The sequence below is a fragment of the Hypanus sabinus genome, chromosome 3, assembly GCF_030144855.1.
Source record: "Hypanus sabinus isolate sHypSab1 chromosome 3, sHypSab1.hap1, whole genome shotgun sequence".
Taxonomy (NCBI): domain Eukaryota; kingdom Metazoa; phylum Chordata; class Chondrichthyes; order Myliobatiformes; family Dasyatidae; genus Hypanus; species Hypanus sabinus.
Window position 1 is genome coordinate 6,776,460 of NC_082708.1, and position 16,538 is coordinate 6,792,997.

At 45.9% G+C, this 16,538-nt stretch overlaps 1 protein-coding gene across 1 annotated transcript in view; it reads left to right on the top strand.

Moving 5' to 3' along the window:
* The window catches only part of LOC132390692 (cGMP-dependent 3',5'-cyclic phosphodiesterase), a 345,293-nt gene that overhangs the window by 253,568 nt on the left and 75,187 nt on the right, over positions 1-16,538 (top strand). The window contains exons 15-17 of the mRNA XM_059963249.1: positions 3,716-3,827; positions 7,694-7,733; positions 14,795-14,858. Coding sequence (XP_059819232.1) covers positions 3,716-3,827; positions 7,694-7,733; positions 14,795-14,858 — 216 coding nt within the window. The remainder of the gene's footprint in view (positions 1-3,715; positions 3,828-7,693; positions 7,734-14,794; positions 14,859-16,538) is intronic.

Genomic DNA, 16,538 nt, shown 5'->3' on the forward strand with positions numbered 1-16,538 from the left:
GTCTGTGTTCATAGGACACTCAAAGCTGCTGCGCGGGTTGACAGTGATGTTAAGAAGGCATATGGTGTGTTGGCATTCATCAACCATGGGACTGAGTTCAAGAGCTGTGAGGTCATGTTACAGTTACATAAGACCTTGGTCAGACCGCGCTTGGAGTACTGTGTTCAGTTCTGGTCAGCTCACTACAGGAAGGATGTGGATACAATAGAGAGAGTGCAGAGGAGATTTACAAGGATGTTGCCTGGATTGGGGAGCATGCCTTATGAGAATAGGTTGAGTGAACTCGGCCTTTTCTCCTTGGAGCGACGGAGGATGAGAGGTGACCTGATAGAGGTGTATGAGGTGATGGGGGGCATTGATCGTGTGGATAGTCAGAGGCTTTTTCCCAGGGCTGAAATGGCTAACGTGAGGGGCATAGTTTAAGGTGGTTGGAAATAGGTACCAAGGGGGTGTCAGGGGTAAGTTTTTTACACAGAGTGGTGGGTGAGTGGAATGCACTGCTGGAAAAGGTGGTAGAGGCGGATACAATGGGGTCTTTTAAGAGATTCTTGGATAGATCCCTGGAGCTTAGTAAAATAGAGGGCTATGCAGTAGGGAAATTCTAGGCGGTTTCTAGAGTAGGTTGAATAGTCGGCACAGTATTGTGGGCCGAAGGGCCTGTAATATGTTGTAGATTTCTATGTTCTATGTCCACCCCTGCCCTCTGCCAATAAAACAGTGAACTGGGCTTGCAGCATTCCACTTTAACAAAGTCCAACAGGGTCTTGCGATCAGGATCAATCATTGTTAGACTGCGTACCGCCATTGTGCACCAACTCCTCCGATGTCCCTCTGATGATCTGCACCAAGTCCAGCTCCTTCAGTTTCTCCACCAACTCGCTGATGGGGCAGACCCGAGGAACTTCAAATTCTTAATGTCCATCTGGGTCTTGTAATTGTAAAACAAATATTTATTAACGACAGCAACGCCTCTGGATGACCTTGTGGAAGCAGCTGCGATCAAACGTGCCGCCATCTTGCCGGAAATCCTTCATGGCGCTAGCTGTTATTTACTGTGTATTGTGTGCCTATCAGTGGGGAGCTTATCATCTGATGACAACCTCTGGGGATCTCTGCTTCCATGGCAACAAGCAAACGGATTTATTTGTAAAGTGTTGGTTGAATTCCTGATGGCAACATCGTTTCACATGGACTCTGAGTGGATTGTAATTGATTGAACTGAGTGTCCCTGGGATTTGCTGCATCGTTTCCCTGTTGCAGTCTGACTCAGTGCAGAACACACAGAGAATACTCAGACACACACGCGTGCGCACACACACACACACACACACACACACACACACACACACACACACATACACTCACTCATACACTCTCATACACACACACACTCATACACTCTCATACACACACACACTCATACACTCTCACACACACACACTCATACACTCTCATACACACACACACTCATACACTCTCACACACACACACTCATACACTCTCATACACACACACTCATACACACACACACTCACTCATACACTCTCTCACACACACACACTCATACACTCTCTCTCTCACACACACACACTCATACACTCTCACACACACACACTCATACACTCTCATACACACACACTCATACACACACACACTCACTCATACACTCTCTCACACACACACACTCATACACTCTCTCTCTCACACACACACACTCATATCATACACTCTCTATCTCACACACACACACACACTCATACACTCTCATACACACACACTCATATCATACACTCTCTATCTCACACACACACACACACTCATACACACTCATACACTCTCACACACACACTCATATCACACTCTCTCTCACACACATTCATACACTCTCACACACACACACGCACACTCATACACTTACACACACACACACATACACACACACACACACACACAGTCTCAGACTCACACATATGAAAATAAATACATAATACCAGATACAGGCTCTTGAGTCCTGGCAAAATCCTAATAAGTCATTTCTGCACTCTTTCCAGTTAATCACATCTTTACTCCAACATGGTGGTCAAACTGTACACAGTACACCAGGAGCAGCCTCACCAAGGATTTATACAAATGCCCCAACTCCTATACTCCAGGCCCTGACTGATGAGAATCTGGATGTCAGAATGTACACGGTGGGCCGAGGTGCCTGTGTCTGTGCTGTGAATGTCTACGACTCTACAACATGGGCTACTCTCCAGTAAAGATTCATACTCAGTCAGTCCAAAAAAATTACATTTACTGGGTTGTGGGTGGAGCTCAGCACATCACAGAAACCAGCCTCCACTCCATGGAATTGCAGTGAGTTGGTGGTGAGGAAGGCAAATGCCACGTTAGCATTCATTTCAAGAGGTCTAGAATACAAGAGCAAGGATATGATGCTGTGGCTTTATAAGGCACTGGTGAGGCCTCACCTTGAGTATTGTGAACTAAGAAAAGATGTGCTGGCATAGGAGAGGGTCCAGAGGAAGTTCACAAGGATGATTCCGGGAATGAAAGGGTTATCATGCAAGGAACGTTTGATGGCTCTGTGTCTGTACTCACTGGAATTCAAAAGGATGAGGGGGGATCTCATTGAAACCTTTTGAATATTAAAAAGCCTAGACAGAGTAGATGTTGAAAGGATGTTTCCCATGGTGGGGGAGCCTGGAAAAGAGGGCACAGTCTCAGGATAGAGGGGTGTCTGTTCAAAACAGATGCCAGAAGGTGGTGGATTTGTGGAGTTTGTTACCACAGGTAGCTGTGGAGGCCATTTAAAGCCTGGGTGTATTTAAAGCCATTTAAAGCCTGGGTAAATTGGGTGTATTTAAAGCAGATCTTGATAGGTTCTTGATTGGACATGGCATCAAAGATTACATGGCCGGGGAGAAAGCCGGGGAGTGGTGCTGAGGAGGGGGAGAAAAAGAATCAGCCATAATTGAGTAGTGAGGCAGACTCGATGGGCCAATGGCCTAATTCTGCTCCTTTTCCTTATGGTCTTATGGACTGTGTCTATGCTTCCTGCCTTGGTAAAACAGCCAGCGTAATCAAAGACCCCACCCACCCTGGACATTCTCTTGTCTCCCCTCTCCCATTGGGCAGAAGATACAAAAGTCTGAAAGCATGTACCACTGAATCAAGGTCCGCTTCTATCCCACTGCCTTCAGACTCTTGAATGGCGCCTGGTACAATAAGATGGACTTTTGACCTCACAATCTTCCTGGTTATAATCTTGCATCTTATTGCAAGACAGGCTGTTCACTGTATCTTAATACATGTGACAATAATAAATCAATGCCAATCATCTTCCAGAGTGATGGGGGCACGACTATGGAAGGTGCTCCATAAAGGTAGCTCTTTTATTAACCCTTCCCGAACCAGGGTTCTGCAACATTGGTTAACATGTTAACTAGCTAAGCTAGTCACTGGGGGGTGGGGGGGAGCGACTGAGAGTTTGATCACCAGCATCTGTCAGGGGTGGAGAGGAAGGGGTAAGGTGTCCCAGGACAATTCAGTGGATGGTGTCACAGAGAGGAATGCTCACTGCTGCATGAGGTGGGGGAGGCAGGGACTGAGGGGTGGTAGAATGGTGGAGGTGGCTGTGGCGTTTGAGATTACCCCAGGCTTGTGACGAGTACCGTAACCAACACAGGACCGTGTGTTCCCTCTCTGCCCACAGTTACACAGAGGTGGATGAGCAAACGATTCGGCACTGTTTCCAGTACACAGCCACTGTCCTCACCAGCACCATGTCAGTGCAGAAGGAACAGAAACTGAAGATCGAATGTCAGGTGATGTGGCGGATCCGGCTAAATCTGGACAATGGACCAACTCTTGCTCAGGACACTTCCAACCGGCCCAATGCCCAGCAATCCAGTCAGCCCAACAATCCCTGTCCAATCACCCCAACACCCATTTATCTAATCACCCCAACACCAACCAATCCAATCACCCCAATATTCCCCATCCAATCACCCCAACACCCACATATTGAATCACTTCAATCTTCCCTTATCCAATCAACCCAACACCCATCTATCCAATTACCCCAATATTCCCCATCCAATCACCCCAATACCCACAAATCGAATCACCTCAATCTTCCCTTCTCCAATCAACCCAACTATCCCCATCTATCTAATCACCCCAACACCAACCAATCCAATTACCCCAATACCTACAAATCGAATCACCTCAATCTTCCCTTATCCAATCAACCCAACACCCATCTATCTAATCACCTCATCACCAACCAATCCAATTACCCCAATATTCCCCATCCAATCGCCCCAACACCCACAAATCGAATCACCTCAATCTTCCCTTATCCAATCAACCGAACACCCATCTATCTAATCACCCCAACACCAACCAATCCAATCACCCCAATACCCACAAATCGAATCACCTCAATCTTCCCTTATCCAATCAACCCAACACCCACCTATCTCATCAGCTGATGTTACTCCAGTTCCAGTTACTCCAAATTTTCCCAATTCAATCATCCAACACTCCCTATCCCCTCACCCCAATTCCTGCCTATCCTATTACTCCTGTGCTCCCAATCCAAGTCCCCTATCCAATCACCCTGGCGCCTACCTATCTCATTATCTGAATGCCAACCAATCCAAGCACTGTAAGGTTCAATCACACCCAACACCCACCAATCCAGTCACACAATAATCCAATATCAAATTGCTCCAGCACATACCCATTCCATCAGCCCAATGCGTACCAATCTAATAACCCCAACGTTCACCTGTCCAGTCACCCCAATCTCACTTATTCCATTGGCCAATGCACACCAATCAAATTGTGCCAACACTTCCCATCCAATCACCCCAACAACCACCCACCTAAAGACATAAAGCAAAAATTAGTGAGAAGTTGGAGGATTGGGAAGCTTTTAAAAGCTAACAGAAGGCAACTAAAAAGTAATTAACAAGGTAAAGATGGAATACAAAAGTAAGCTGGCCAAAAATAATAAAGAGGATATGAAAAGTTTCTTCAACTACATAAAGTGAGGTCAGGATGCAGGAAAACGATGCTGGAGAGATAGTAATGTAGGAACAATGAAATAGCTGACAAATTGAATAAGTATTTTGCATCAGACTTCACTGGGGAAGACACTAGCAGTATGGTGGAAGTTCCAGGTATCAAGGGGCATGAAGTGTGTGAAGTTACCATAACTAGACAGAAGGTTCTTGGGAAACTAAAAAGCCTGATGGTAGATAAGTCACCTGGACCAGATGGTGTACACCCCAGACTTCTGAAAGAGGTGGCTGAAGAGATTGTTAGGGCTTTAGTAATGACCATTCAATAATCACTAGATTCTGGAATGTTCTGAGAAGACTGGAAAATTGCAAATGTCACTCCACTCTTCAAGAAGAGAGAGAGGCAGAAGAAAGGAGACTATAGGCCAGTTAATCTGACCTCAGTGGTTGGGAAGATGTTGGAGTCGATTATTAAGGATGAGGTCTCAGGGTACTTGGAGGCACAAGACAAAATAGGATGTAGTCAGCATGTCAAGGGAATATTCTGCCTGACAAATCTGTTGGAATTGTTTGAAGAATTAACAAACTGGATAGACTAAGGAGAATTGATTGATGTTGTGAACTTGGATTTTCAGAAGGCCTTTGACAAGTTTTCACACATGAGGCTGCTTAACGAGCCCATGGTATTACAGGGAAGATTCGAGCATGGATAAAGCAATGATTTGGATGATGGAATTGATGGCTTTTTGCAAAGTTTGCAGACGATATGAAGATAGGCGGAGAGGCAGGTAGTTTTGAGGAAGTAGAGAGGCTACAGAGGACAGACAGATTAAGAGAATAGGTAAAGAAATGGCAGGTGGAATACGGTGTCATGAAGTGTATGGTCTTGCACTTTGGTAGAAGAAATGAAAAGGTTGACTATTTTCTAAATGGAGAGAAAATACAAAACTCTGAGATGGAAAGGGACTCGGGAGTCCTTGTGCAGGATTCCCTAAAGGTTAGTTTGAAGGTTGGGTCTGTGGGGAGGAAGACAAATGCAATGTTAGCTTTCATTTCAAGAGGACTAGAATATAAAAGCAAGGATGTAATGTTGAGACTTTATAAAGCACTGGTGAGGCCTCACTTGGAGTATTGTGAGCAGATTTGGGCCCCTTATCTTAAAAAAGACGGTCTGAAACTGGAGAGGGTTCAAAGGAGAATCACAAAAATGATTCCAGGATGGAATGGATTGTCATATGAAGAGTGTTTGATGGCTCTGGGCCTGTCTTTACTGGAATTCAGAAGACTGAGGGATGACCTAATTGAAACCTATCGAATGTTGAAAGGCCTTGATAGAGTGGATGTGGAGAGGACGTTTCCTATAGTGGGGGAGTCTAGGACCGGAGGACACAGATAGAGTGGATGTGGAGAGGATGTTTCCCAACGTGGGAAAGTCTCGGACCAGAGGACACGGCCTCAGAATAGAGGGGTGTCCTTTCAGAACTGAGATGAAGAGGAATTTCTTTAGCCAGAGAGTGGTAAATCTGTGGAATTCTTTGCCACAAGCAGCTGTGGAGGCCAAGTCTTTATGTATATTTAAGGCAGAGGTTGATAGATTATTGATTGGGCATGAAGGGATATGGGAAAAAGGCAGGAGATTGGGGCTGAGAGGAAAATTGGATCAGCCATGATGAAATGGTGGAGTGGACAAGATGGATGAATTGGCTTGTAGATCTTTTTGACTTATGATCTTATCCAATTGCCCATCAAGTCTGCTCCGCCATTCCATTGTGTCTGATTTATTATCCCTCTCAACCCCATTCTCTTGCCTTTTCTCGGTAACCATTGATGCCCTGACAAATTAAGATCCTGTCATCTTCTGCAATAAATATACCCAATGACTTGGTCTCCACAGCTGCCTGTGGCAGATTTTCACAGATTCACCACCCTCCTCCTCATCTCTGTCCTAAATGTATGTCCCTCTATTCTGAAACTGTGCCCTCTGGTTCTAGACTTCCCCACTATAGGAAACAGCCTCTCCACATCCACATAAACACAAAGTTGTTGTGTTTATATCTATATCTGTAAACAACCCGTATATGAGCATGTAGGTCTATGCGAGTCTTTGTATGTGTGTATGAATGCATGTGGGACTGCGTGTTCATGAACAAGCATCCACTTGTGTACAATGAGTACATGGGAGAGAAGTGTGTGCACGCGTGCATGTGTGTGTGTGTGTATATACTGTACGTGAAGAGACCACGTGTGATGTTGACACGCTTGTCCCTGAACCTGGAGGAAGGGCCTTCAGTCAGGGCTGGGCGTGTTGGAGAACTTGTTACCCCATTAACTGCTGACTGATTGCCTCTCCCTTTTGCTCTCTCTTCCTCTCCCTCTCCCTTTCTCTCCCTCTCCCTCCCTCTCTTCCTCTCTCTCCCCCTCTCCCCTCTCCCTCTTTCCCCCTCTCCCCCTCTCTCCCTCTCTCTCCCTCTCCCTCTTTCCCCCTCTCCCCCTCTCTCCCTCTCTCTCCCCCTCTCCTCTCCCCCTCTTTCCCCTCTCCCTCTTTCCCCCTCTCCCCCTCTCTCCCTCTCTTCCTCTCTCCCTCCCTCCCTCTCTCCCTCCCTCCCTCTCTCCCTCCCTCTCCCTCTCTCCCTTTCTCACTCTCTCTGTCTCTCTCTCCACAGGCTCTTCTCCAAGTTGCCAAGAATCTATTCACACACTTAGGTAAGTAAATATAACTTTTTTTTCATGAAGATTTGTTTTATTTGTCACATGTACATCAAAATATTGAAACATAGTGAAATGCCTTATTTGCTTCAATGAGCAGCACAGTCCAGGGATGTGCAGGGGACAGCCTGTAGGTGTTACCACACCCATAATTTACTCACTCTAGCCCATGCATCTTTGCACTGTGGGAGGAAACCCACGCAGAACGTACAGAGACAGCAGTGAAATTGAACCCTGATCAGTGATCACTGGCACTATAAAGGGTTACACGCAGCTGTACCGCCCCCTTTGGAAAGAAACCCAATTTCTGCAGTGATGAAAAGCGGCAGACAGAATGTTTTGAGAAGTCCGCAGAGGCAGACACGGATTGGACAGGGCTGCATACTGCCTGGGGGAGAACGTCACACTCACAATGAGATGTGGTTTAACTAATGCCGGCCTGCTTGTGAGAATCATACCTGTACACCCGTGTGGATAAAACCCACTTCAATCTCCAGCTAGCGGGGGTGGGGGGGATGAACTCCACGGGTTACCTGGAATCATAGAGCAATCGACCCTTCGGCCCAGTCAGTCCGTGCTGACCATGGTGCCCATCCAGCTAGTACCATAGTGTAGCGGTTAGTGCAACGCTGCAACAGTCCCAGTGATCCGGGTTCCCGCCGCTGTCTGTAAGGAGTTAGTACATTCTCCCGTCATCTTGGTGGGTTTCCTCCGGGTGCTCCGGTTCGTTCCAAAGACGTACGGGTGTAAGTTAATTGGACACCTGGGTGTAATTGAGTGGTGTGGGCCTGTTACCTTGCCGTATCTCTAAATGAATAGAACCATAGAACACTACAGCACAGTGCAGGCCCTTCAGCCCTCCATGTTGTGCCGACCCATATAATCCCTAAAAAAAAGTACTAAACCCACATTACCCCATAACCCTCCATTTTTCTTTCATCCATGTGCCTGTCCAAGAGGTTCTTAAATACCCCTAATGTTTTAGCCTCCACCACCATCCCTGGCAAGTCATTCCAGGCACTCACAACCCTCTGTGTAAAAAAAACTTACCCCTGATGTTTCTCCTAAACTTCCTTCCCTTAATTTTGTACATATGCCCTCTGGTGTTTGGTATTGGTGCCCTGGGAAACAGGTACTGACTATCCACCCTATCTATGCCTCTCATAATCTTGTAGACCTCTATCAAGTCCCCTCTCATTCTTCTACGCTCCACAGAGAAAAGCCCCAGCTCTGCTAACCTTGCTTCATATGACTTGTTCTCCAAACCAGGCTACATCCTGGTAAATCTCCTCTGCACCCTCTCCATAGCTTCCACATCCTTCCTATAATGAGGTGACCAGAATTGAACACAATACTCTAAGTGCGGTCTCACCAGAGATTTGTAGAGTTGCAACATGACCTCTCTACTCTTGAACTCAATCCCCCTGTTAATGAAGCCCAGCATCCCACAGGCCTTCTTAACTACCCTATCAACCTGTGCAGCGACCTTGAGGGATGTATGGATTTGAATCCCAAGGTTCCTTTGTTCATCCACACTCTTAAGTAACTGACCATTAATCCTGTACTCAGTCTTCTGGTTTGTCCTTCCAAAATGCATCACCTCACACTTGTCTGGATTGAACTCCATCTGCCGTTTTTCTGCCCAACTCAGCAGCCTGTCTATATCCTCTTGTAACCTTCGACCACCTACAGCTCCATCCACAACTCCTCCAATCTTCGTGTCATCCGCAAACTTACTCACCCATCCTTCCGCCTCTACATCCATGTCATTTATAAAAATCACAAATAGCAGGGGTCCCAGGACAGATTCCTGCAGCACTCCACTAGTCACCGACCTCCAGGCAGAATACTTTCCTTCCACAACTACCCTCTGCTTTTTTCCTTTAAGCCAATTTTTTATCCAAACAGCCAAGGTTCCACTTATCTCATGGCTCTCAGAGAGGGAGAGCGACAGAGCGACAATATGAAAAATAAATAAATATGGAAAAAAGTCCTGCTTTTGGCCCACGTACCTGTCCAAGAACTTCTGAAATAATCCTGTTGAACCTGCCTCAGCTACTTCCTCTGGCAGCTCATTCCATGGATTCACCGTCTTCGCATGGAAAAGCTATCCCCTGATTACTTTTAAATCTTTCTGCTCCTGTGTCTTACGGTCTTATGTTTTATAAAGAAAGGACTGATGAATGAAGGGATAAGGGGATAGTCCTGATGAAGGGTCTCGCCTCTCCGTAGATGTTGCCTGACCTGCTGAGATCCCCCAGTACGTTGTGCGTGTGTGTGGATTCGCCTGTGGCTTATTGCTTCTGCAATGTATTGTGTTTGTCAGCTCCTTATTATCTCATTTGTACTGCTCCTGTTATCCTGCACATGTAACAGCCTGAAGACAGAGGAAATTGGATTTACTATTCAGGTTATGCTAATAGATATTGCGCCAACAGGAGCGTTGCCTACTACTGATTGTTATTGAATGCATCGCCTCTTCCTCAAATTACACATCAAACAAGCTGCCAATGAACTGACCTTAAAGGCAGAGTCTAGGCCGCCACCTGGAATGGTATGAATCTAGGGGAATGTTGTAGAACAGAGAGATATAGGAGCAGAATTATGCTGTTTGAGTCTTCTCCACCAAAGCTGATTTCTGATCTCTCAAACGCATTTTCCTGCCTTCTTCCCATAACACTGAACAGATAAAATAAATCATCACCCTTTGGCCCACAATGTTGTACTATACTTTTAACCTACTCTAAAATCGATTTAACCCTTCGTTCCTACATATCCCTTCATCCACGTGCCTATCTAAGAGTCTTTAAATGCCCCTAATGTCTCTATGGGTGGTGGTCTCTATGGAAATAAGGCAAACAGGTAGTGAGGTCATGGAACCTATACAGATTGAAGAGGAGGAGGTGTTTGCTGTCTTGAGGCAAATCAGAGTAGATAAACCCCCAGGACCTGTCAGGGTATTCCCTCGGACCTTGAAGGAGACTAGTGTTGAAATTGCAGGGGCCCTAGCAGATATATTTAAAATGTCAGTATCTATGGGTGAGGTGCCGGAGGATTGGAGGATAGCTCATGTTGTTTTGTTGTTTAAAAAAGGCTCCAAAAGTAATCCGGGAAATTATAGGCTGGTAAATTTGACATCAGTAGTAGGTAAATTATTGGAAGGGGTACATAGAGATAGGATCTACAAGTATTTGGATAGACAGGGGCTTATTAGGGAGAGTCAACATGGCTTTGTGCGTGGTAGGTCATGTTAAACCAATCTATTAGAGTTTTTCAAGGAGGTTACCAGGAAAGTGGATGGAAGGCAGTGGATGTTGTCTACATGGACTTCAGTAAGGCCTTTGTCAAGGTCCTGCATGGGAGGCTAGTTAGGAAGATTCACTTGCTAGGTATACATGGAGAGGTAGTAAATTGGATTAGACATTGGCTCAATGGGAGAAGTCAGAGAGTGGTAGTGGAGGATTGCTTCTCTGAGTGGAGGACTGTGACTTGTGGTGTGCCACAGGGATCAGTGCTGGGTCCATTGTGATTTGTTATCTTTATCAATGATCTGGATGATAATGTGGTAAATTGGATCAGCAAATTTGCTGATGATACAAAGATTGGAGGTGTAGTGGACAGGGAGGAAGGTTTTCAAAGCTTGCAGAGGGATTTGGACCAGCTGGTAAAATGGGCTGAAAAAAATGGCAGATGGAGTTTAATTCAGACAAGTGTAAGGTATTGCACTTTGGAAGGACAAATCAAGGCAGAACATATAAGGTAAATGGTAGGACACTGAGGAGTGCAGTAGAACAGAGGGATCTGGGAATACAGATACATAATTCCCTAAAAGTGGTGTCACAAGTAGATAGGGTCATAAAGAGAGCTTTTGATACATTGACCTTTATAAATCAAAGTATTGAGTACAAAAGTTGGAATGTTATGGTGAGGTTGTATAAGACATTTGTGAGGCTGAATTTGGGGTATTGTGAGCAGTTTGGGTCACCTAATTACAGGAAGGATATTAATAAGGTTGAAAGATTGCAGAGAAGGTTTACAAGGATGTTGCCGGGACTTGAGAAACTGAGTTACAGAGAAAGGTTGCGTAGGTTAGGACTTTATTCCCTGGAGTGTAGGAGAATGAGGGGTGATTTGGTAGGGGTGTATAAAATTATGATGGGTATAGATAGCAGGCTTTTTCCACTGAGGCTAGGGGAGGAAAAACCAGAGGACATGGGTTAAGAGTGAAGGGGGAAAAGTTTAAAGGGAACATTGGGGGGGGCTTCTTCACACAGAGAGTGGTGGGAGTGTGGAATGAGCTGCCAGGTGAAGTGGTAAATGTAGGCTCACTTTTAACATTTAAGAAAAACTTGGACAGGTACATGGATGAGAGGGGTGTGGAGGGATATGGTCCAGGTGCAGGTCAGTGGGACTAGGCAGAAAAATGGTTCGGCACTGCCAAGAAGGGCCGAAGGGCCTGTTTCTGTGCTGTAATGTTCTATGGTTCTATGGGTGGAGGTATGTCTCTACCAAAGGAGGTGTAAAGTGCTCCTTCCCTCTACTAGCCTGCAGGTCACCCTTGGGCAAGGTGTGGCACCTGCTTAGCCCCCCTGTCAGGGTCTTGAAGCCATGGGAGCAGGTGGTGGATGGTCGTATGAGCAGCCGGTGCAGATTACAAGTCCTGGTTATGTGACCACTAATGCCAGGCAGACAATCTGTGAAGAGTATTGATAATGGCTGGGGTCACCCGTCTTGTAAAGACACTGCCCAGAAGAAGGCAATGGCAAACCACTTGTGTAGAAAACTTTTCCAAGAACAGTCATGGTCATGGGAAGACTGTGATCGCCCACGTCATAACACATGGCAGATAATGAATGAATGAACTGCCTCTACCACCACCACTGGGAGTGCGTTCCACGTACTCACCACTCTCCTCTGACTTTGTTCTGACATCCCCCCCATACTTTCCAACAATCCCTCCTAAACCTTGTTCTGACATCCCCCCCTACACTTACCAACAATCACCCTAAAATTATGTTCCATCATATTAGCCATTTTCACTCTGGAAGAAGTCTTTAGTTATTGAATGGATCTATGCCTCTTATCATCCTGTATGCCTCTATCAAATCACCTCCCATCCTACTTTGCTTCAAAAAGAAAAACCATAGCTCACTCAATCTATCTTCACTAGACTTGCTCTCTGATCCAGGCAGCTTCATGGTAGATTTCCTCTGCATCCTCCTATTGGCCTTAAAGGCACAGTTAAGGCTGTGAATCTAGGGAAGTGTAAAATAGGGGAACCTAGGATTACAAAGACATAATTCTCTGAAGGTCTGGTCACAAGCAGACTGATGAAGGAGGCGTTTGGCATGTTGGCCTTTGTCGGTCACGGCACTGAGTGTTGGAAACTCAAGAGGTTGCAGGTAATGGTATCTGGAGTAACACACACAGCTGAAGGGTTTCAGCAGGTCAGGCAGCATTGTTGGAGGGAAATAGATAGTTAACATTCAGGTAGTTAACCCTTCATACCCTCCCTGGGAAAAGACCCTCTGTCTACCCTTTCGGAGTCTCTCATAATCTCATAAACCTCTATCAGATCTCCCCTCAGCCTCCAGCGCTCCAGAGAAAACAACCCAAGTTTGTCCAGCCTCTTGTTATAGCTCAACCATTCAGAATACTTCCAGCTGTAACACACACCAAGTGCTGGAGGAACTCAGCAGGTCAGGCAGCATCTATGGAAAAGAATAAACTGTCTACTTGAGTCGTGGTGAAGAGCTTTGGCCTGAAACGTTGACTGTTTATTCCTCTTTATAGATGCTGCTTAACCTGTTGAGGTAGGTAGGTGTGTGTGTGTGTGTGTGTGTGTGTGTGTGTGTGTGTGTGTGTGTGTGTGTGTGTGTGTGTGTGTGTGTGTGTGTGTGTGTGTGTGTGTGTGCGCGCGCGCACACGCTCCTTCCAGCATCTGCAGGTTTATTAAAGTATTCAGTGGTAAACAAAAGTTCCTGAACCTTGTAAGAAAGTAACAAAGTAGTTTGTTATTTACAAAACTAGTATTTACTGGCCCCTTGAGAAGGGGGAGGTGCAAGAAGATGGCATGGTGCAGGTTCTGGATATCTTTGATGATGTCTACAATCTGTACCTGTACTGTACTGTTCTGTGTTTTAAATTAAACAGCTCCTTCTGAGGACTGAGCAATAAACACTGCACTTCCCAACAAATGCCAGGTCACAATCAGGTTTATTATCACTGGCATCTGTCGTGAAATTTGTTGTTTTGCGTTGCAGTACAGAGCAAGACAGAAAAAAATTACTGTAAGTTACCATAAGAAATATTTTAAAAAGTGGTGAAAAAAGAGAGTGAAATAGAGAGTGTTGTTGGTGGGCCATCCTGAAATCTGATGGCAGAGGGACGGGATGAGGCAGAGGCAGAATCAGCTTTATTGTCACTGGCAGATGTGAAATTTGTTTTGGGGCAGCAGTATGTTGCAATATATAGAAATAAAAACTGTAAATTACAGTAAGGAGTGTATTGAAAATTAAATAATTAGTGCAAAAAGAGTGAAAAAAGTAGTGAGGTAGTGTACATGGGTTCATTGTCCATTCAGAAATCTGACGGTGGAGGGGAAGAAGCTGTTCCTGAATCACTGAGTGTGTGTCTTCTGGCTTCTGTACCTCCCCATCTCCCTGATGGTAGCAATGAGCAGAGGGCATGTCCTGGGTGGTGAGGGTCCTTCATGGTGGGTGCCATTTTCTCCAGGCGTCGGCTTCGGAGGATGTGCTTAACTTGAGCCCCTAATGGAGTCTACAACCCTCTGCAGCTTTTTCCAATCCTGTGCTGTGGCCCCTCCACGCCTAACCGTGATGCAAAGTAAACTTACTATCAATACACAACCCTGAGATTCATTTCCTTGTGTGAAATCGCGCGAAGAACCTCATGGTTGTGGCATATACAAGTATGCTGGAGTCCTGTAAGAAGAATGTCAATTCCCGCTGTTTGCATGTAAAGCTGCTTCTCCACATTAGAAGGAGTTAGGAACACTCGGAGGGTTTCAAGGTGACTGCCTGTTCTGACTTTTGCAGATAACGTTACAGTGCTCCTTCAAGAGATCATTCAGGAAGCACGCAATCTTACCAACGCGGAGAGGTGAGTTCCACCGACAGGTACGTACTGGCACTGCAGCGACACCTTTCTCGTCTCAGCAAGAAGACTGGCAGCTTGAGCTCCAGTCCAGCGATCAGGCCTTGGTTACACAGAGGGAGTGGCCTCTCAGTCCGAGGTGAAATGATATCCTTCTTCTTCTTCAGCCCAACGCCTCAACTCAGGCGAAGACCTCCGACCAGACTCCTTTGTCTTGGGACAAAGTTTGATTGTCCCCTTGGCTTCTGCTTTCACCCCATGACTTCATACATCTTCTCAGTGAAGGTCCTTCCTTTCCCAGGGATGAGGTCTTTGGAGTTTTTGTTGACATTTCTGTAGCTCTGGGTTTTTATAGGATGGGGTAGCTGACCCCATGCCCAACCCTCCTCCTTTAGCAGACAGGCCTGGATCATCCATGGTGGTGTTTGAACTGGTACTGGAATTGGTTTATTATTGTACTGAGACACTGTGCAAAGCTTGTCTTGTATACTGTTCATACAGATCAAATCATTACACAGTACATTGAGGTAGAACAAGGGAAAACAATAACAGAATGCAGAATAAAGTGTAAGAGTTACTGGAAAAGTGTAGTGCAGGCAGACGATGAAATGCAGGATCCTGACAATATAAGAGATTCCGCAGATGCTGGAGATCTAGAGTAACTCAGCAGATCAGGCAGCATCTATGGAAATGAATAAATAGTTGACGTTTCAGGTCAGGACTCGTTATCAGGGCTGGAATGGGAGGGGGGGATGACAGAAGGTGTGGGGAAGGAAGGAATATAATCTAGAAGGTGATAGGTGAAGCCAGGTGACTGGAGGAAGAGGGAATGAAGTAAGAAATTAGGAGTTGATAGGTGGAAAAGGTAAAGGTCTGAAGAAGAAAGAATTTGATAGCAGAGGAGAGTGGACCATGAGAGAAAGGGAAGGAAGAGAGGACCGGGGAAGGGAATAGGCCAGGGAGGGGAAGAGAAGAAGGGGTAAGGGGGCAGAATGGGGAACTGAAGAAGAGGGAAAGGGGGAGGGGGGGGTATTACCGGAAGCAGGAGAAATTGATGTTCATGCCATTAGGTTGGAGGTTACCCTGACGGAAAATGTGGTGTTGCTCCTCCACCCCACGAGTAGCTTCATTGTGGGGGTAGAGGAGTCGATGGACCGACATCTTGGAATGGGAGAGGGGATTGGAATTAATGTATCTGCCTGTACCACCACCCCTGGCAACACGTTCCACTAACCCACCACTCTCCGTGTAAGAAACACTTACCTCTGACATCAACCCTACAGTTTCTTCCAATCACATCAAATGGATGTCCATTAGAACATTAGAGCATACTACAGGCCCATCGGCTCACAGTGTTGTGCTGATCTTACTGTCAATCTAACACTTTCCTAACATTTAGCCCTCCTCTCTTAAATGTCCCTGCTGTATCAGCTGTACCCCAACCCCAAGCACCCACCACTCTCTGTGTAAATAGTCAATCTCTGACATCTTTACACCCGCACCCCGCCCCATACTTTCCTACAATCACCTTAAAATTGTGCTCTCCCATAATAGTCATTTCCTGGGACAAAGTCTCTGGCTGTCCACTCCGTCAGTGCCTCTTATCATCTTGTACACCTCTACCAAGTCTTCTCTTATCCTCCTCCTCTCCAAAAAGAAAAGTGCTAGCTCACTCCGCCTAAGACA